Source organism: Alexandromys fortis, unplaced genomic scaffold, assembly GCF_014885135.2.
Source record: "Alexandromys fortis isolate MF-2015 unplaced genomic scaffold, M_Fortis_MF-2015_v1.1 scaffold_28, whole genome shotgun sequence".
Classification (NCBI taxonomy): domain Eukaryota; kingdom Metazoa; phylum Chordata; class Mammalia; order Rodentia; family Cricetidae; genus Alexandromys; species Alexandromys fortis.
The window spans coordinates 4,149,500-4,171,631 of NW_026067901.1; the positions used below are offsets into that span (position 1 = coordinate 4,149,500).

The 22,132-nt window shown below is 40.5% G+C and overlaps 1 protein-coding gene across 1 annotated transcript in view; it reads left to right on the top strand.

Annotated features, from left to right (window-relative positions):
* Positions 1–22,132, top strand: part of Adamts20 (ADAM metallopeptidase with thrombospondin type 1 motif 20) — a 107,702-nt gene that overhangs the window by 18,034 nt on the left and 67,536 nt on the right. The window contains exons 4-10 of the mRNA XM_050130883.1: positions 4,583–4,821; positions 12,762–12,845; positions 13,900–14,024; positions 15,152–15,192; positions 17,680–17,785; positions 19,423–19,569; positions 21,635–21,776. Coding sequence (XP_049986840.1) covers positions 4,583–4,821; positions 12,762–12,845; positions 13,900–14,024; positions 15,152–15,192; positions 17,680–17,785; positions 19,423–19,569; positions 21,635–21,776 — 884 coding nt within the window. The remainder of the gene's footprint in view (positions 1–4,582; positions 4,822–12,761; positions 12,846–13,899; positions 14,025–15,151; positions 15,193–17,679; positions 17,786–19,422; positions 19,570–21,634; positions 21,777–22,132) is intronic.

The following is a 22,132-nucleotide window of genomic DNA, read 5'->3' on the forward strand; positions in this document are numbered from 1 at the left end:
AGATGAAGGGAGGTACAGATAACAGAAGATGGCTAGAGCATTGGGAGGCTTTTGTAAATCTAATTTTGTATTCATCATTCTAAGAATTCTAGAGTGAGAAATACCTCAATGAATTTAAGAGCATGATTGTTTTACAGAAGAGCAATTGTACTTTAACTTAAAAATAAGAAATAAAATGGTGCACAGTTAAAAGCAGGCATAGTTGAAGGAGAAATGTCAAGACAAAATGGCTAGAAGCTAGAATGAGGGCAAGGCAGGCATCCCAATGATGGCATACAGTGGTGACTGAGTTGTGGGTACTAGGAAGCTGTTGCTGACATGTGTAGACAACAGAAGCTGAAAACTGGGGAGGGAAATTATGAGTGTGGGGTAGCAGTCAGACATTCAAGTAGAAATGTGGGCTTCTAATCATATTGTTGTATACTCATAATTTTGAGCAACATACATTCTTGCAACTATTAATTTAAGTATTTTCTATGAGTTATAACACTATGCTATGAGGTATTATTGCTGGCATAAATTTTAAAGATGTTTTTATTCTCCTATAATACTCATGATCTTGTAGTTAGGGTTGATCTAAATTTGTTTCATGTTGTAATATGCTTATTATTAATAAAGGACAAGAATCAGCTTTAGCCTTTGACTTGATGGAACAGAAATAGAAAGAGAAGCATTGCACAGAAGTGATGTCGTTGATTGGCAAATGTGTTTCAGTGTTTGGAGACTGAGTCTCATGTCGTCCAGGCTGGGCTCAGATTTGTTACACAACTGAGGATGACCCTGAACTCCTGTGCTTCTGCTCTGTCACCCAAGTGCTGGCATTGCAGATATGTGTCACTATGCTGGGTGGCAAATGTGTTGGAGTAATGATCGTTTATATACGGTATTTACAGAGGTCAGTTTACCACCATTAGTCATAGTTTTGGGGCATAAATACTTAGAAAAGTCAATGGAATGGAGTGCTTTAGCTTGTGAATTGTTGATATATATTAGATGATACTACTTTATTTCTTAAAATTATAATAGCAACATAAACTTGTAATCATTTAAAGAACACTGAGATATTAAGGTAATAATTTTTCTATCAGTCTCTTAAGCCATACTGTTAAAGTTGGGCTGTGTATTCTATATATATTTGGCCCACTATATACATTTTATAAATATGCATTTGTATATTTTGGCAAAAAATATAAATAATGGGATCAATGTTTAAATGCCTCCAAGGTTCCTACTTTTGAATGTCTGAGGGCCATCTTTCTGCGCAAACACTCAGTTCATCCCTTCTAACTGTTTCCCTTCTATGGTTTACTTATTTTTGTGTTCACGATGGGTAATTTATAGAGCTTTAAATTGAGCCTTTTGGGATTTTAGTCACAGGCTTACTTTTTGTATGTGTTAAATCAAATTTGAAAAAGTTGGAAAACTATGTCCTTAATATTCATACTGTGCATTTAATTATATTATCCCACTGCTTTAGACACCATTGTCAGAACAGCAGAACATGGCAGTCATGCCAGCGGGCAGATTGGTGTAGTGGTGATCAGTGTGATGTATCTACTAAGGACTTGTTAGTGGTGTTCTGTATATTCGTGTGGATGAACAGCGCAGCCTAAAGGTTTGGAGCCTAACCACACTTCCTCCCCGTCATTCTGTCCTCATCCTTGCAGCATCTGAAGCAAATGTTACTCTAATTCCCAATTTCTGATCTCCTCGACTCTTTCTAAGGTGGCATTATTGTACACACGTATCTTTTAAAAATATATGCTTAATTTTAATTTTTACCTACATAATAGTATGCTATGTTCAATTTTTCTCATTTCTATCATTATAGTTAGCAAGATTTATTACTACTATGTGCCAATCAAATAGGAATTTGTAGATTTGAATAAGTCATTCGGTTATTTGTCCATAGTTGTACATTTTCTTAGGATTATTTCAAATGGTGTATAAGCAAACTGAGCTGTGCATGGATAATATAGTGTCGGTTGATAAGTTATGGTGTTCTGCTTTTCCTTTACACTTCATTAGCACACAGCATCCCGTAGTGGCTGCACACGCTCACTCGCTCACTCTGGAGACAGGTTTCTAGACTTGAAACCCACTGCCACATATCAGCATTTGTATTGATGATTAACAAAAAATTACCACACCTTTTAGCTTACATGTGATTGTTGAACTTTCTTTATTATTATTTTTTATCGTTTTACATACCAACCCCAGTTCCCCCTCCCTCCCCTATTCTTACTCCTCCACTTCCCCCCACTCCACCCCCCCCCATTCCTCAGAAGGGGTAAAGCCTCCCTGGGGGAGTTAACAAAGTCTGACACGCCAAGTTAGGGTAGGACCAAGACCTCTCCCTTGTATCAAGGCTGGGCAAAGTATCCTACCATAGAAAATAGGCTCCAAAAAGCCAGTCCATGCACCTGGGATAAATCCTGGTCCCACTGCCGGCCCCACCCTTCAGCATATCAAGCCACATAACTGTCACCCACATTCAGAGGACGTAGTTTGGTTCCATGCAAGTTCCCCAGGTGTCAGTCCAGAATCTGCGATTTCCTACTAACTCTCTGTGGTTTTCCCCATCATGATCTTGACCCCCTCTTGTTTATATGATCCCTCCTCACTCTCTTCAACTGAACCCCAGGAACTTGGCTGGCTTGGCTATTGGTCAATGCAACGTTGCTGGATGGAGGTTCTATGATGATAGTTAAGGTAGTCATTAATCTGATTACAGGAAAAGCCAGTTCAGGCACCTCTCCACTATTGCTAGGAGTCTTGGGGTCAACCTTGTGGGTTCCTGGGAGTTTCCCCAATACCAGGTTAAGATAACGAGTGTGCTTCATTGCTCCCTTTTCAAGGTTTCTGGGTGACATGGCCCCAATTCTCCAGCTTTATCCTTCTTCCTTTGGCTTCTGGTATTACATTCAAGGACTCATTGCAAGTCAGATGTCATGAAAAACTTCCCCACATTTTCTTCTAAGAATTCTACAGTTTCTGCATTTCCTTTAGGTCTTTAATGGATTTTTAGTTCATTTTGTATGTTGTGTGATTTTGGCTACCTTGCTGAGGATCGCTTGTTAGCATAAGAAAGGGTGCATTTTAGGGGGTCCCTACTCTACTCCCTCATTCTATGCACCTGCTGTGAGGACCCCCTGTGACTCAGTGGATGTTGCCAAGTTCCTGGGATATAGTCTTGCCTGGCGGCTCTTCAAGGAAGTTAGGTCGGTGCTTGGCATTGCCAACTCCCGTATGTTAGCCAGCCTGTTTGATGGAATAAACTAATTTGTTACTTGGTTATTTTATTATTGAAGCATTAAAAAAAAAAAACCCAAGATGTTATCCTCAACTTTGTGTTTCTTCCCCCTTCTTTGGTATGGAAGCTTTATGAGGTGCTGTGTATGCCTCACTTCCTAAACATTCTCGATGTGTATAAATGCTCATAAAAGTTTGTTTCCAATAATCTGGAAGCAAGTGAGCAAATATATTGAAACATAAACCTTCAGCCTCCCCTGTTAGCCAGAGATTTATATGCAGCAGTTTATCTGGGGTCTTCCTGGGCCAGCAATTGTTCACTGATAATCAGTGGGTGAGGAGCCCCAGGGAAAAAAACAGAAGATGAAGGGAGCAGTTTTCCTGCCTAAGGACACAGCAATACAAAAGACAGCTGTTGAAGATAATGGAACCAGTGCTTAATGGCTTCTTTCATTGTCTGCTATCACCATAGGACTCTGTTCATATTTAAATGAAGTGAATCATTTCAAGTGTGTGTGTGTGTGTGTGTGTGTGTGTGTGTGTGTGTGTGGTTATAGTACAGCAAAATCTTGTTGAATATTTTTTACTTAAATTCTTCGGTCCAGTTTTCTGTTGAAAATACAACCATTGCCCATCTATTTGAAGAAAGTTGACAGAAGATGAGTGTAGAAAAGAGAAGAGAAGGAGGATGTGAAGGGAAAAAGCAATAGCGCACAGCCATGCAATTCATGAGCCTTTTGCATTAGCACATATAATCAAATATTTAAATGCTGATTTTTTTGCATAGTACTTAAAATTAGTTCCTTTAATTACAGTGATTAATAATTTTCTATGGAAGCAAGCAATGAAAATCACCAAGTACGTTATGTTGTCACTGTTACAAGTATCTTATCGGTAGTTGCTTTTCTGGTTTGAGTTGCTGCTGTTGGAACATTTTTAGGGAGGTCGGTATTGCTTTCACATACTGTATAATGCTGTTTTCCCCTGTATTCTATAAAATATCACCAGGCAAGATGTGGCTGCTATGGAATGAGACTAAATTTTATCAGTGACTTAGGAGCCCGTTTGCCTGTTGAGGAAAGCAGGAATTTCTTCATCATTATTTCCCACTCATTACTAAATAAATATTTTTTAATAATCAGACCTGCTATAATAAAGCTTGGAGTCAGCATTGCTCGTGTAGCTCTGGTATGAGCATCATAAACCACCTATGAAAAGCAGTGCTCATGGCGATGCGACTCAGTGTAAGAATTGTGTTGTGGCTGCTCTGTTTTGTGCAATCTATTAACCCCATAATAATGACTTTGTATTATCTTCTCCTTCTTTCCAGAAGATGAAATGAAGAAACCTGCTTTGCCCTCTCCTGACTTCAGCAATGCGACTGGGGATACTCATGGAAAGAAGAAAGTGGCGTTCAGATTGGAGGGGGAAAGGAGTCAGCTACATTCCAGGAGTAAGCGATTTCTGTCATACCCAAGATACGTGGAGGTTATGGTTACAGCCGACGCTAAGATGGTCCATCATCACGGGCAGAATCTGCAGCACTATGTGCTGACCCTCATGTCAATTGTAAGTACCGCAATAGGGTTCTTTTTAAAGATTTCTCTTATGTTTATTATTTTGTGAGTCTGCTGTACATGTGTGGGTACCCTTAGAGGCCAGAAGAGGGAGATCCCTGCAGTGCTCCTGGGTTCCCTGACCTGGCTATTGACCTCGTGTTCTCTACAAGAGCAGCAAGTATTCTTAAATTCTGGGCTATCCCTCCAGTTCCAACGTAATGGGATTCTTACATTATCTAAAATAGTCCATTTGATGCTTTTCATATATAATTTTAAAATGTCTTTCCAAACTCTGGATGTGAGCAAGCTGTGTTTTCATTAGAGCTGGAATTTCAGCTGTTACTCTGGCAGCTTTTATATTTGACAATCTCGCCACCACTTACAGTTGAAGTGTTCTCTATGTGAATGGCTTCTGCCCTCTAGTGACAGAGAATAGCCTTGTGCAATTGATCTTTGAATCTGAATATTAAAACCTCCATCTGTTGTCATGGAGAGAAGAGGATATGCCTTTGACTACTATTACATCCCTTTAATCAGAAGGTTGGTACACCCTCTTTGGAGGCAAAGACTCATTGCGAGTAGAGCTGTCATAGGAGATGTGGGATTCCAGTCTTTGCTTTGGTGTTAGACTCTCTGCTGATAGTGGGGGGTTCTGGTATCCGCAGGTCTAGTACCGTGAAGGTCATGTCAGCTCTCTGCAAGCACATGTACCCATGCATGCACATGCATCAGCTCACTCTTGTCACCCTTCCCTGAGTGTCCCTGGGTTTAGTCATGTTGTTCAGGGGAATTCACAAAAATCACCCCATCTTATGCTCCGGTTGTCCAGGTTTCATTGACAAAATACAATCAGTCACCTGTCTGTGCAGGCTCAGCATCGTTAGGGACACACTTTATGGCTGGAAGTGCATCTGCATGTATGGAACTGAGGCCTGTGCTGTTGCAGAGACCTGTCCAAGACACCTCTGTGTGACCTTGCCTGTTTCCTTAGACAGAATTCTCCAGTTAAAGTTACTATGATTTAAGATCCTAAGATCATCTCATTTTTCTAACCTGTGGCACTTTGTCTAAGGTCCTTGCAAATATATCAGGTTAGATACTGCCCAAATATAGTACTAGGTGCAAAGTGGATGCTTAGTAAAGTTACTGAAATGATGAAAAGTAGTTAAAGGCGAATAATAATTTTGTAATTTCTGAAATTGTACTACATACTCATTCATGTATTTGAACTGATTAAAAAAGATAGAGATTATGAATTTAAGTATATACTGATGGTATTTTTTTTAACTTCTGAATCCAGAATAATTATTTAGCCCTTTCTTTCTTTCTTTCTTTCTTTCTTTCTTTCTTTCTTTCTTTCTTTCCTTCCTTCCTTCCTTCCTTCCTTCCTTCCTTCNTCTCTCTCTCTCTCTCTCTCTCTGTACGTGTGTACCATGGGTTTTCTAATGAGAATTATGGTATGAAGGACGCCGTTTGCCATGTAGAACATTAAATCAATTCTATGGAACACTGGATAAATTTAGTGATAAGAAGATGACATTTGTCAAAAAGATTGTCTAGAGGGAGACACTGAATGAAAACACTAGATTTCATGACAGCAGTGTTTGAAGTGTTTGGTTATAGACCTCTGGTGCAGAGCTTTAGAAATACTGACTAGAGGAAGCAAAGGAGTGTACCAGGAAATGTGGAAGAGCCATATTTGGTGATATTTCTATACTCAATTGAAGTTCTGATGTCCTTATAGAAAAATCAGTTAATGTTATGGTTTTGGAGGAACCTGGACATTTTGAAGCTTCCTGAGAATAAGGCAGACCTTTTTTATGTTATGGAAAGACTCTTGTGTCTGATGTTTCTTGAAATCACAAGCCAGGGCCTCGACACAGCACTCTGAAGGTTTTCACTAGGAAGAGCACAGATTTCAGCTGGGGCTGGGGCATGCATGATGCTCTTGGCCGTTCTCAGTTAAAAGTTTGATTATAGAGTGACAGATGAGACAGAGCTGAGAAGAGGCACCACTCAAGTTATGAGTGGTGTAGAAGACACATGTAGGGGAGTGTAAGGCATGCGTGTGGATGTGTGTGTGCGTGTGTGTGTGTGTGCTTCCCCTGCTCAAGACCGAATTTCAAAAGACTTCTACAGGCCTGGGTAAACCATTGAATCCTCAGCACAGTAGGACAGGTGGTCACACCAGGGCTTGTTAGATTCGGTCAATGTGTTCTATGTCTTTAAAGTCCATTTTCAAAATAGCTCTAAAGCTGTGGAGAAGAACTGGCTCCACTGAGTACCCGCAGGTGTCTCTAGGTTAAGAAGGGTCCAGTGAGTCTTACCTAGTTTCCCCTAATTTCTTTATAAATGTTTAATATTTCTAACTGAAATAAAGTTACATCACTCCCCTGCCCTGCTTGTTCTTCCACCTTCTCCAAGCTAACTCCCAACCTTCCTATGTTCCCCACTCTCAAGTGTATAGCTTCTATTCCTTGATTATATCTGTGTGTGCATATGTGTTTGTGGGTCTGTGTTTGTGTCTGTCTGTATTTGTGTGTGTGTGTCTGTCTATGTGTGTCTGTCTGTCTCTGTGTATGAATATGTATGTGTGTTTCTGTGTCTGTGCCTCTGTGTGTGAGTGCATCTGTGTGTGAGTGTGTGTTTGTACACCTGCTGAGGTCCAATCTTTTTGCTTGTGTATATGGTTTCAAGGCTGACCAGTCTACCCTGAACAACCAATAAGGGTCTCATGCCTGGGAGAAACTAGTTTTTGTGCTCTCAGTAATCAACAGTTGTGTTCTTGTAGTTCTTAGTCTAAGGGTGGGACCCCAGACATTTTTCTCTCTTCCACATTAACATGTCCAGTGATACTGCTGTTGTTCTGGTCTTGTTTATACAGCCATTTTTAGGAGAGACCATTTTACAGCAGAGTTTTTAGTATTCTGGCTCTTAAAATTTTTCTGTCTTACTTCTGTGTTCTCTGAGTCACAGGTAGAGGAGTTGTGATGTAGATGTATGTACTGGGCTGGGCTACTCATGATCTGTTGATCTCTGCATTGGGTCCAGTTATGGTTTTCTGTGATGGCTTCCATTGACTGTAAAGAGAGGATTCTTTGATGAGATCTCCAAGTTGTGATTTCAATTTCTTCAATTCATAAGGATGATGAATACTTTTTGAGATATTTAGTAGCCATTTTTCTTTCTTCTATTGAGAACTCTTTGTTTAGATCCCTAGACCGCTTTTTAATTGGATCAATTGTTTCCTTGATGCTTTGCTTTTGGGTTCTTTGCATATTCTGGCACGTGTATAGCTGGCAAAGATTCTTTCCCATTCTGTGAGCTTCTTTGGCATGATTGATTGTTTCCTTAGCTGTACAGAAGACTTTTAGTTGATTAGATCCCACCTGTAGATTGTTGACCTAAATTCCCGGTAAATGGAATTCTGTTCAGATAGCCCCTTCCTACACCTGTATCTTGCTCAGTACTTCCTGTGCATTCATCCAGCAGTTTTAGTGTTTCCAGTTTCAAATTGAGGTCTTAATCCACTTGGATATAACTTTGTGCAGAATGATAGATATCTCTAATTTTCTTATGTGGATCCAGTTTTTCCTGCACCATTGTTAAAGATGCTATAGTTTCTTCAGTGTGTGTGTTTTTTTCTTTTTCTTTCCCATTTGTCAAATAACAAGATGGCTGTAGTTATGGGTATTCATTTTGGACCTAATGTTTTATTCTATTGTTCTGAATGCTTTGCTTCTGTACCATATTGCTTGTATTACTATTGCTCTATAGTATATCCGGAAGTCGAGAATAGCAATCCTTCTAGTATTTTTCCTTTAAGATTGGTTTACTTATCTGAGGTCTTCTCTGGTTCCCTATAGATCTTCTGGTTTTCCTGGTTTCTGTGAAGGATGTTCTGTGTATTTTTATTGGAATTGCACTGAATCTTTACGTTGATTTTGGTAGGGTGACCATTTTCCCAATATAAACTTTACTGATTCATGAAGTTGGGATGTCTTTCTATTTTCTAAAGTGTTTTTCAATCTTTTTCTTCAGAGACTTGAAGTTTTCATTGTAGAGGTTTTTTATCGCCTTGGTTGGGTTTATTACAAGGAATCTTATTGCCTTTGATGCTATTGTAAATGGGAATGTGTCTATGATCTCAAAAGCTGATACTCTATGAAGTTGGAAAATATAAAAGGAATAGATTAATTTATTGATTAATCCAAATTTCCAGAGTCAAAACATCCTAAACAGACCCACAACCAAGGAGGATACAAATACAAGGCCTTCTAACTAAAAGAAGTCTAAGCCCAGATGGATTCACAGCAGAATTCTGCCAGATTTTCAAGGGTCTACAGTTGATCCTTCTTAAACTCTTAAAAATAATAGAAGCAAAAAGAGCGCTCTAAACTTGTTCCATTAAACCAGTGGTACTCTAGCAGGCAAACTTGGTAAAGACACACACACACACCTCTACCTACTGATGTGGGAGTGATTTCTTATTAATAAAGAAAGTGCCTACGCCCCTTGATAGGCCAACCCTTAGCTGGATGGAGTAAACAGAACAGAATGCTGGGAGAAAGAAGCTGAGTCAGTGAGTCACCATGATTCTCCCACTCCAGACAGACGCAGGTTAAGATCTTTCCTGGTAAGCCAGCTCGTGGAGCTACACAGATTATTAGAAATGGGTTAGATTAATATGTAAGAGCTAGCCAGTAAGAGGCTACAGATAACGGGCCAGGCAGTGTTTAAAAGAATACAGTTTCCATGTAATTATTTTGGGTAAAGCTAGCCGGGTGGCGGGACGCAGCCTGCCACTCTCCTCAACAACCTACAAACTGATATCCTTGATGAACATAGATACAAAGAATCATCAACAAACACATAGTACACTGAATACAAGCACAACTCAAGACAATTATCTGCCACGATCAAGTTGGCTTTATCCTGGAAATGCAAGTCCATTCTTTGCTGTCCTATCTCTTTTATCCTTGAAGTGACAGCATCAGGCTTAGATGGCAGTTGCATATGCATTATTAAATAACCCAAAGTGATGGCAATCAGAGCATTTTCTAGGCATTTGCTATTAAATGTACAGTCTTTAATGAGTCTTAAATGCCCACTAGATGCCAAAGAACTGCATGCTTCCTCGTGTTTCAGTTATTCCCTCATGTGGCTTGTACACATAGCTCCCACACACCTAGTAATAGCTATGGAGGACCTCGTTAGATGGTCAGATGGGAACCTTATTTACTGAAGCATAGTTAATATTATTAGAGGTACTCATTAAGTTAATGTTCTCTTAAATTAACTTTATACTGTTTATTTTAATTTTTGTGTTTTTTTTTACTGTTGTTATTCATGACAGAGAAAATATCAACCACACTGCAATAAATGCGAGTGATCTCCTTGCATGCTTCACGTATGGCACTCTTCCCTTGTCGTGACTCGGTGTTTTGTGTAGCCTTAATTCTTTGCACATGTTCTTTTTATATATGGGGGATGGCATCATTTTCAATTTTAAACAAAAAGATCTTTTTAAACGAATAAAGAAAAGTGTCTTTTTCAAATAAATTGCTTTGTTGGGATCAGAATTTCATAAATAACTTTGTAGTTAAGTTGGCCTCTCTTTAAACAATATATGAAAATTTGCTTTCATATGCTATAGGGGCTGTTTTCCAAATGTTTCTAAATGACTAGGAGATAGTAATATGCCTCACATTTTGTGTCAAATATCTTTTGCCTCAAATTTTCCAAAAGATACAAACAAAAATAGAGCTTATAATATTTTTCTTGACTCATTTATTACTAGCAATTTATGAAATAATATTTATTACATCCTGAAACCTGTGAAGTAAGAAGTGTTGATGTCAGGGAGCAAACATTATTTAAAAAATAAAAGTACATCTTAGTTAGTTCAAGGGAACACTAATATGTGTCATGTTAGAATATAGTGTTATAGAGATGTGTAATGCTTTCCCATGGCTCTGTAGAGCAGGGTGATATGCCAGACTTACCTGGCATTTGTTGTGGCTGCCCACCTAGAACCCCAGGAAAAGTACTAGAATGTGCATGTTCACGTTGGCCTAACTCTGCAGCCCCAGCAATGCTTTTGGCTTTAGTTTTTGTTGTTGTTGTTGTTTACATATTTTTTTTATTGAAAGAAAAGAAAAAAAAAGAAATTCGCACCTCCTCCCAGCCTCCCATTTCCCTCCCCCTCCTCCCACTCTTCTCCTCCTCCCCCCACTCCTCTCCCCCTCCTTTTCCAGTCCAAAGAGAAGTCAGGGTTCCCTGCCCTGTGGAAAGTCCAAGGTCCTCGCCCCTCCATCCAGGTCTAGGAAGGTGAACATCCAAACTGGCTAGGCTCCCACAAAGCCAGAACATGAAGTAGGATCAAACCCCAGTGCCATTGTCTTTGGCTTCTCATCAGCCCTCATTGTCCGCCATGTTCAAAGAGTCCGGTTTTATCCCATGCTTTTTCAGTCACAGTCCAGCTGACCTTGGTGAGCTCCCACTAGGTCAGCCCCACTGTCTCAGTGGGTGGGTGCACCCCTCGTGGTCCCAACTTCCTTGCTCATGTTCTCCCTTCTTCTGCTCCCCATTGGGACCTTGAGAGCTCAGTCCGATGCTCCAGTGTGGGTCTCTGTCTCTATCTCCATCCATCTCCAGATGAAGGTTCTATGGTGATATGCAAGATATTCATCAGTATGGCTATAGGATAGGGTCATTTCAGGTTCCCTATCCTCAGCTGCCCAAGGAGCTAACTGGGGACATCGCCCTGGGTACCTGGGAGACCCTCTAGGTTCAAGTCTCTTGCCAACCCTAAGATGACTCCCTTAATTAAGTTATGTGATTCCCTGCTCCTCTATCCAACCTTTCTTTCTTGGCTTTAGTTTTGAAGAGGTCCTTTGACCTGGGAAGCATTTGTCAGAGGCCTATTATACATTGTGTTATAGTAGCTTTGGCCAATGAGGAGCCTGGTACTGATGAAACTAGCAAACCCTGCTTTAAAAAGTTAGGGACCATATCCTCTTCATCTCTATCGATATAAATGTAGCAATGAATAGATACGGGACATTTTAAATTCAGGGAAGAAGTGCTGTAGTATACTCTGGATCAGTGAACTGCCATGCTTGGACAGTCATTAATGGGAATTTACTGGGAAAGGAGCAGAGGCATTGGCTGTGCGAGGTATTTCTGCAGTGCTGGCCTCTGTGCCTATAAGAAGAGGCTGTGAGGCTGGGGATGAACACCTTAGCCATCAGTCACAGACTGAGCTCAGGCAAAGCCTCACAGAGTTGAGTTCTCCAGCCTGGGAAAACCAAGGCTTAGCTTGTGATGGGACCTCTTCTGTGGTTGATCATGTGACTGGATGAATCTCTTCCACCCTGGATTGCGCAGTACTGAGTGAACCGTAACTGTGTTCACAATTGGAAATAGCTGACACATTGGGAGAGAAACATTAATAAAACTACAAAAATAGGGTAGGTCATATATTGCAGTAGAATATTATGGTCATATAAATGAATATATTTTGATCTTGGAAGAAGTGAAGGTTTTGCTCAGTCATCCCTAGCAATAATTCCCACACTCATATACATTTAAACACTCTGATTTTGGTGGAAGTGCAAATTCTCTAGATACTGAGTTCTGTTGAGCTATAGACTGGTATAGGTAGCAAGACAGAGGGCTGGTTCTTAAGTTTAGCTTCCTATGAGGATTATTTAATCTTTGTGAATTGTCAAACATGCTTACGCATGTTTCAGCCCTAGAGATTCTGTTGTAAATGGTCACATCAGATGGGATGTAAGGGATGGGAAGGAGCCAGGCTTTGATAACGGTTCTCTGAGACTCTCATGTGTCGCTGCCGCACAAGAGGATGGATACTCTAGGTTGGTTCTACTCTGCTGCAGAAAAGAAGGTTTTATCCAAAGCATCTAATCTTTTGGTGTCCACTTACAGGTTGCAGCAATCTACAAGGACTCAAGCATTGGGAACCTTATAAATATAGTGATTGTGAAGTTAGTTGTAATTCACAGCGAGCAGGTAAGAAGCAGGTTGCAGCGAGGGCTGTTGGTTGTAGCTGGCTTTTGGTGGGATTAGCTGCAGATCACTGAAGTCTTACTAGAAATGAGATCTTTGAAAACTTACTTGAAACATGCAGTTTGAACTGGATTTTATGATGCCTATTTTTAATCCCAGCACTTGGAATGCAGAGGCAGGCAGGTCTTTTTGAGTTCAAGGCCAGCCTGGTCTACACAGGGAATTTGACAACCACCCCCATCCCAGACCCCTGCAGCAGTGTGTAGTTAGACCTTGTCTCATAAAGACTCTGTGGTGGAAATAAAGTGGAATGACATCAGTGTTTAATAGAATGAGGAAAATAACACACATGAATCAACAACTTAAATAATTCAGAATGAAAACGTTTAAGCATGCCTTTAATCCCAGCACTCAGGAGGCAGAGACAGGCGGATCTCTGTGAGTTTGAGACGAGCCTGGTCTACAAGAGCTAGTTCCAGGACAGGCTCCAAAACCACAGAGAAACTCTGTCTCGAAAAACCAAAAAGAAAAAAAACTTTTATAATCATAATGGTGAAGGATTTAAAATACATTAAATTTGTTTGTTGTTTGTTTTTTGAGACAAGGTTTCTCAGTGCAGCTTTGGAGCCTGCCCTGGAACTTGCTCTTGAAACATTATTTTTTTTTTTTCAGTTAGATTTCTAGTCCTGAATATTTGATCATTATGCTAGATCAGTATTTATTTATTTATTTATTTTGGTTTCTTGAGACAGGGTTTCTCTGCGTAACAGCCCTAGCTGTCCTGGAACTAGCTCTTGTAGACCAGGCTGGCCTTGCACTCACCAAAATCCACCTGCCTCTGCCTCCCTAGTGCTGGGATTAAAGGCACGCACTACCACCACCTGGCTAGATCACTTTTCAATGCTAAAATATATTTAATTAAAACTAAGAGCAAGGCTGATGTTTCTCTGTATGAGCCTGTAAACATGCACTCTGATAAACTGTGGATTCTCGTAAACATGGGCGGCAAACAGGACTGAAACGTTTTTCTTTCTCTGAGTTGTTCGTTGCTTTCCAGGAAGGACCAGTCATCAGTTTTAACGCAGCTACCACACTGCGCAACTTTTGCCTGTGGCAGCAGACCCAGAATGTGCTGGACGATGCTCACCCTTCCCACCACGACACCGCTGTTCTCATCACTAGGTATGTCTTTTGAAAGCCTCTTGTGCAGAGGGATGCTCTACTCTTTCTGGCATGAGAACTGATACATTTTGGCTACACTGTTTTTTTTTTTTTTCCCCATGAACACATGAAAGTATTCGTGGGAACTCTATTAGATTGAGAACAGTTGACTCTTCTTTGATTGAGATTGTGGGAAGTCAGTAGAATGAGCCATGCTATGATCTAAATAAAATACTTTCCTTATCATGTTATCTCTAACATGAATGAGAGCATTAGAGAGAATACATGGAAATTGGCATGTATGTCGATCTGAGGGCCCGTTTTACCCATTCCCTCTTCCCTGTGTTTCCGCCTGTCATCTTTTATCAACTGTGAGTCATTCCCTGGTTTTGGGGTTACCATAATTATCAGGCTTCCCTTGCTGAGAACAACTCCCACTGTTACAAACCATTTCCTTCTTCCAAATAGCATAATTCAGGGCTAAATCACACCTTGTTTCAATACCATGGTACAGGGATGTATAGTATTTGATGTTTGTTTAGATAGTTTACTAATGAAATCCTTCACATTGGGGCCAATCTCAAGGAAAGGTGAGCTTTCCTGAACCTTGAAATAAAAGTTTATTTTATCACTTTTTAAACAAAGGCAGGATTTCCTTAACTTCTCCATGCCCTCTTAGCCTATGGTTCTGGCCAGCATTGTGACTAAAATCAAGAGCAGAAAGTTCACAGTGAAGGATTTACGATCAGAGAGAGAACGAGCATTGAGAAGAGACATATGAAAGAGATGGGGTTGGGCTGGGCATGGCCACTGTCCGGCCACAAGGCCAGAAACTCAGGAATTAGGGGCAAAAAGTAGCATCTGACTTCCAAAAGCATACACATTTTGCACAACCGCGGTTAGCAGCAGGGGCAAATGTGTGGCGGTGGAAGCAGCTTCATCTTCACAGTGTAGGCTTACAGAGCATCTGCTCCCCACTGGGGCACACAAGTGAGGCGCCAAGCTAACTCCAAAGCCTTTGCGTGAGCACTGATGGGGTTGGGGGCCGAGTAGAGATAGTTTGGGCAGGGTGAAAACTATAATTTTGTGTTGACTCACTGCAACCGTATTGTCTGAAAAGGTTTCCAAATATTATCTTTTATTTCAAGGGAAGACATTTGTGGAGCTAAAGAGAAATGTGACACATTAGGTAAGTTCTTTCATCAGTTAAACTTAGCTTATTGATTATTTAGTGAAATATTTAAAATTACATTTAAAGTTTTCCTGTTTCATTTGAATGATTTTTGATGTGTGGTGTTGGTAAGTAACTGTCTCTTACTTCTTTGATTCTGCCTCTGAATTTTGTAGGATAGCAAGAACTAATATTTAGTTGTTACTAAATACCAAGTGCTATGCATGGTGTGGTACTTAATGTGTTTTTGTGTGTAGGAGATAATACACATTAACCCACAAGCCATCTTGAAGACTGTAGTGTAGAGCCCTGAACCTGCCACCAGGTCCGAATATGCCAGCTAGAACTTGGTTTCTCTTATAGCCAACCTGTGTCCAGCCCTCACTGTATGTTTCCGCCTTTCCTGATGAGGTGACCAATGCAAAGAATTTTAGCCTTGTCAATTTCTTCAAACCTTTGAAATGCAACATTATGTATATAATGCTTCTCTAAACATGGCAGTGTTTACTTTCTTTATTTTTAACTTTGTAGCTGTGGTTATGTCTTTCCATGTCTGCATAACATTTCAGGCACACTCCTAGACTAAAGTCCTGTTAGGAAAGTGGAACTGATCACTTTTCTGTTGACTTCCTGGGTTGTTCATTGTGCTGCTGAGGGTGAGCATCCCTCATCTAAAATGCTAACATTTGAGGGCCCATGTAACATTTCAGAAGTTTCAGATCCTCAAGAGTTTTGAAGATTGGCCTTTCGATGCATTCTATGTAAATATCCCCAACTTTGAAAACCTTTGAAACTGAAGTACTGTGGTCCTACTAGTACAAATCATTTTTAAAGTGATCTCATCAACACGCGTCTCATACTCTTTGCCACTTTCAAACAGTCGTTATTACTTCTGCCCATCAGACCCTTTGCGGGTTTTAAGACTTGCTAACCATTTGCTTCAGATGTTGTTGGTATGCATTTGTGGCCTGACAGGGCAATTTTATGGCCAGTTTTCTGATCACATAAAACATAAAGGCTTGCAAGTAAAGCATTCGTTTTAGAATGTGCACTTTTGAAGATGACACATAAAGTCAGGAGGTAAGGGAGTCAGTATTGCGTTCTAAATCTCAGCTCAGCTCTGTGGGAATTCAGCTGTTGGTAGCTGGATAGTGCTGATCGGGGCTGGGATGAGGAAGAGCATTCATAAGACTTGTCTTCACCGTTCACCTGTTTTGACAAAGGAGAAATGCATTATAGAGTATATCATATATACATATACATATAAATGCATTATAAAACACATTATGAATTAATTAAAAGCTTGCATGTGGAAGCTTGGATTTTAAGCTTTAGGGTTTCTCTGTCATATTGATTCTAAAGAAAGGTCTTTTGGGGAAGACGTTGCCCAAGCAAGGCCTCTTGGCAAGATAGTCATGAAGAGGGTAAGTCTTTCCTCGGCTAATGAGCATCTCAGACTCAGATTTCTGGTTTAACATTCATTTCTTTAAATGCACAACACAACATTATGATGGTTTGCAATCTACCTCCATGCCAGCATGGCATTCAGGTTGTTACCTTTTGTGAGTAATTACTACACGGTGACCGATGGAGTCCTGCTTCTTCAGTACTAATTCTTAAATATGTCATTAGAAGTTAGGTTGCATCCATAAGTTCTTGTGAAAAGAATCCTCACAGGCACGTAAATTTTAGGGGGTGGAATTAGAAGCTATAGTATTGAGTTTTATTTAAAAGCCCCAAATTGAACTTCAGCGACGGTGATGGAGTTGGGATTGTTATAATGAATTATCATGAAATTTCTCACTCTCTCAGCTCGCAGGACTCGTGATAAGCTCGAATTGTCACTATTGTTGATGTCCCACTAGGTCCCACCACTTCCGCCTCTCCACAGCATGTTTCTTTGCCTGTCACTCTTTGTATGGGAGAGAGAAGATTTTGCTCTTCCCATTGCCCAAACAGTCAGGGATTACTGAGTGCTTGCAATGACCCGTCTATCCAAGCCACGCCTTGTTGTAGCTGGCATATATTAAATGGCAAACACCATGTCAGACACTTACACTTTACTTGTGTGACTGTGTGGTACCTGTCTATTCCAAGCTTTACCGTAGCTCTTGATTTCTTCTTGATTGTTCTAGTGGGTGGAACTCTGCCTGCTGTATTCCCCACACTAGACATTCTGCTCTCCCTTTCCCTATGTTTGCAGAAGAATATTGGCTCATCCAAGTCTTTAAATTATTTTTTGAATGAGACAATCCAAAAGTTTACAAAACAACAAAAAACAGAAATGCCAAAACAAAACAAAACAAAATTTCAATGCAAACTATTCAGTCTGTTTTTTCATCTTTTGGCTTTAAATATTTAATATTTAAATATTTATTGTTATTAGGCAGTTCTGCATTCATTTTCAAGTCACAATGCCACCACTAGTGTTTTATATTTAGTTTCACATTGTGGTTTTGGTGGCGTTTCCCCTTTGATGAGATACGTGTGTGTCGTCTTTTTTAGGTTTAGCGGAGCTAGGCACCCTGTGTGATCCCCTGAGGAGCTGCTCCATTAGTGAGGAGAACGGCCTGAGCGCTGCCTTCACCATCGCCCATGAGCTCGGGCACGTGTGAGTACCTTTCCTTACCTGAAGAATGTGCCTTCCGCTTGCCGTCATTCCGCCACGAGCACCTGTATTACTTCATCAAACAGTGCAGTGTGGTTTTCATCCCCTATCCTTGAAAGGCTAGCTTTGTGGGTTTTATTTGTGATCTGTGTTAGGTCAGATGGCTGCACAGACCAGCAGATTAATGAAAGATCTAGAGCATGGGGATTCTTTTATTCGCTTACTGCACTGGCTTACATAACAAGCACCCCTGACCTCTATTCCTTGTTATCCTATACATAACCAAGTACCACCCTCTGCCATCTGGGAGAGCCTGCAAGGGCTCCTAGTTCACAACTCCCCAACAATACTTGAAAGACCAACTTGAATCTTGCTCTTATTGCTCAGAGCCCTAGCATAGGACACGGGTCCATGGGGTTTCTTATTCATGAAATGATACTCTTCAGAGCATTTCTGCAACTATTTAGAGTTCTCTTATTCTTGTCTTATAAAAACCCTGTCAGGGTTCTGTGCTCTAAGTACAGAGGCCATAATTTCCCATGACATGCTCAGTGCCCCCATGAAAAGCTTGGAAGTCCTACCAATCATCTTCTGAGAAATAATTCGCAAAGTAGCCGCAGGGTAGGCCGTTACGTTCCTTGTTTATCGCTAGTAAGGAATCGAGACTAGAGGTGCCCTGAGTTTGACCACTTTTCTTTCCTGACCATCGCATTAGAATATCTGTAGACAGTAATTTGTAATGGGATAACTTAATTAGCAGGTTCTGCTTCAGTTCCCTTTTATTGCCTAGCTCCTGGTCACCAACATTTGTATATAAAGGGGGACAGGGGCGTGCGGGCATGAGGTAAGCTCTACAGATTGCTGAGAAATTGCAGTGGTACCTCAGAAACACTTTTTCTGGGTTTCAAACCCGCGAATTAGTACACTGTGAGGAAGAACTGAAAGCTGCCAACCAGTACACGGTGCAGGGAGTATTGGAAGCTGCTAGCAAGTATATTATGCAGAGAATGTTGTTTGTTCGACAGTGGCTTTCTCTCTGAGGAACGTAGGTGTTTCTCAGAGGTGGGTGAATAGTAAGGGTGATTTTCTTCCATGTTTGCGTCCATGAAGGCCAGTGTGCCGTCTCTCTCTGACCTGCTAGTTCCTTACCGTGTTCTCACTGTCGATAATTGGGTGCTCTTGGGGCGCGGTTTTAGTGGTTGTCACTGACAGATCGGAAGCCCCAGGCTTCTGCTGATATCTGGTTAATATACAGAATAGCACTGAGCTGGAGATTAAATTCTTTGCATACGGGTCTAGACTGTAGTGTGTGGACATCTTGCCTAACGTGTGCACAACATCTCTTAGATGTCCAGGTTGAAACATGCAGGCATTTTGATGCGAATCTTTTGTCCATATGTAGATGAGACAAATTCCAAATATTTTGATTGTTTAGACTTTGATGACAATAAGCAAGATCAAAAATAATCAAAAATAGAATATAGTATTTCACAGAGAGTATGGCTCCGAATGTGAAATTTCACCTTATGTAAAGACTCAGAGTACAGAACCCAAAATAACTAGAATTATCTATACTTTTTTTTTACACTGTACAGTTGTATCCATTTTTGATAGCCTTAAGTGCTTGTTTTCATTTTCAGGTTTAATGTTCCGCATGATGACAGTTACAAATGTAAAGAAGCGGGGATTAAGCATCAGTATCATGTGATGGCCCCGACCCTTAATTACCACACGAGCCCTTGGACCTGGTCAGCTTGTAGTCAGAAGCACATTACGGAGTTCCTGGAGTAAGGCTGCATCCCTCTTCCTGTAGTTGATAAGTAACCACTTTCTCATCTTCAGATGGCAAGTTGCTTGTTCTTTTAGAGTGATTCAAGAAAAGGGTTAGCTTTTCACTATTAATATTCAAATAAATGTTTAAAAACACGAGAAAGATTGCTCAGTGGGTAAGGTCACTTGCCTGATGACCACAGTTCAGTTCTTGGAAATCCATGGTGGAGAGAGCACACAATTGAGCGAATTATCCTCTTGACCCCCAACATGTGTGCTAAGGCATGGGCACCCCCCCACACAGTAAATGAATGCATGAAGAATTTACAAAACAAGGATATATATGTATGGAATTTTACATATGCATATATAAATTTTACTTGAGAAATTTTTATTATAGTTCAGTCATATAGGCATGTGTCTTTCTTTTATTTATTATTTTTTAAAAAAAGGCTTCTTTATTGAGAGCAGTGAGTGTAAAAAAAAAACATAAAACAAATAATAACAACAACAACAATAAAAGTATGAGGCAGGGGTGGTCCACCCTCCCCAATTCCTCTAGGGTTCACTGAGACCTCCCCATGCCCCCCCACCCAGTGCTGCAGTTACATAAAAAAGCCACCCACGGTGCATACAAAAAGGGCAGGCAAGATAAGTGTCAAAAGCCCCTGAGCACTTCATCTGCCAGGCACTTGGGATGAGGAAAGGAGATGGGGCACAGGTCTGGTTAGTGTGCACAAGTCCACAGTGGGGAGGACTCAACTGCTATGTCCTCCACAACCTGCTAGACCCCCAGGTGGGACGTGTCTTGCTTTTTTTATTTGGATTTTGTTTTGTCTTGAAAACCATTTATGAGGTGATTTAATGGTCATCAGAACATCTTCATGCGTCCTTTGTTTTTAGAGATGTCACTAAGTAAAGTAATATTTTGAGAGGTGTTTCAGTGACAGAAGCTTAAGGAGTCCCTTCAAGATGGGAGAAGCTGAAATCAAAAGAAATTTGCTTCTGCAGCCCCAGAGATGGAGCCTGTAACCCAATGTATTCTTTCGAGGCTCTTTTTAGCTTTGAAAAGAGGCTGGGTTTCCCAGCCTTACACCTTTACCTTCTGCCAGTTTTCTTTGCTTTTCAGTTTCTTTTATCCAAATTGTGTCTCCAATGTGGTCACTAAGATTGACCAAGCTCCTTCCATAAACTATTTGTGCACAAATCCTTCTCAATGTCTTTAATAGTTTATATTCTCATCTTAGCATCATTAGTATTTCAGTTACCTCTCTTGATGGAAATGGTGGAAAGAAACAGAACCATGCTTTAGAGTAGGTACTCCATGAATCGCCATCCTACCTTTGGCCCGTCACTGGCCAAAGCATCATGGAGCAGCATGTGACTGTATTCCAATAGCAAACTATGAGATATATATCAGCATTCTCAATGTATGGAAGATGAGACCTGGCTTGGGTAGGTTGAAGAATTTGTTCACAACCACAATTCCTAGGTCATGAAGGAACTTAAATATAGCAAGCACCTAGAGCCAGGGAGCGAACTCCTTTCTTATTCCCTGAAAAGCCCCTTAAAGTAGGGAAAGCATGAATGTTTTGAAATGCCTTTTATTTATTTATTTTTTTTTTGCTGTTTAGATCAAGGACCATAATGCACTATTTTTACATTTTGACAGTTTGGATAATGCATTTGAGGCTAATGGGCACTAAAAGTGTGACATCAATTATATTGTGATAACTTGTCATTAAACAGTTCTTGTTTGCCATGCTGGGGATAGTGTCCAGGTTCTTATACACGCGGGGGCCGATGCTCTACCATTGAGCTCCATTCCCAGCCCACCCCTCATACCACTATAACTTTTGTGATTGTGGGTGGGGATCCAGTGCAAAACAGGCACAGTTAAAATTCCTCTGCAATCTGATGATGTCATTACGTGTAAGAATTGTGCTTTGCTGGTGTGACTATGGTTGGTTTTTAAATAACAGTAAGATGTGGACATTGTCCTTGAAAGTAACTACAGAAACCTGGTAGAGACACCAATGTATGCAAATGTGTTCACGTTGCTGTGTTCTCTGTCTGGTTCAGCACTGGCCATGGAGAATGCCTTCTTGACAAACCAAATGGAAGAATCTATGACCTGTCTCCACAGCTTCCTGGCGCAGTGTATGACGTGAACAAGCAGTGCGAGCTTATGTTTGGTCCCGGATCACAAGTGTGTCCCTACTTGGTAAGAAAATCTCTACCTTTTTGTTAGAAAACTGCCTGAAAGTTATGGTAAGGATGTCTTGCAAAATGCACATTTATTCTTGAATGAAAGAGGAATTAAATGATGTTTCATAGAAAGGGCCTAAAGTAACGAGAAACCAGAGCCAACAGAGGAGTTGCTATGTGTTGATGCTATGCTATGTACTTCTGAATTGTCCTTGTTAACTCTTACAGATTCTGTGAAGATATAGCCACAGCATAGCTATATTATATAAAATTTAAAAATATTGAAATACCTATTTGGGGGAAGAAGTTACAATGTTGGTTGGTGCTTTAATATTGACTTGTTTTAAGGATGTCACAAATAGAATATGTGTC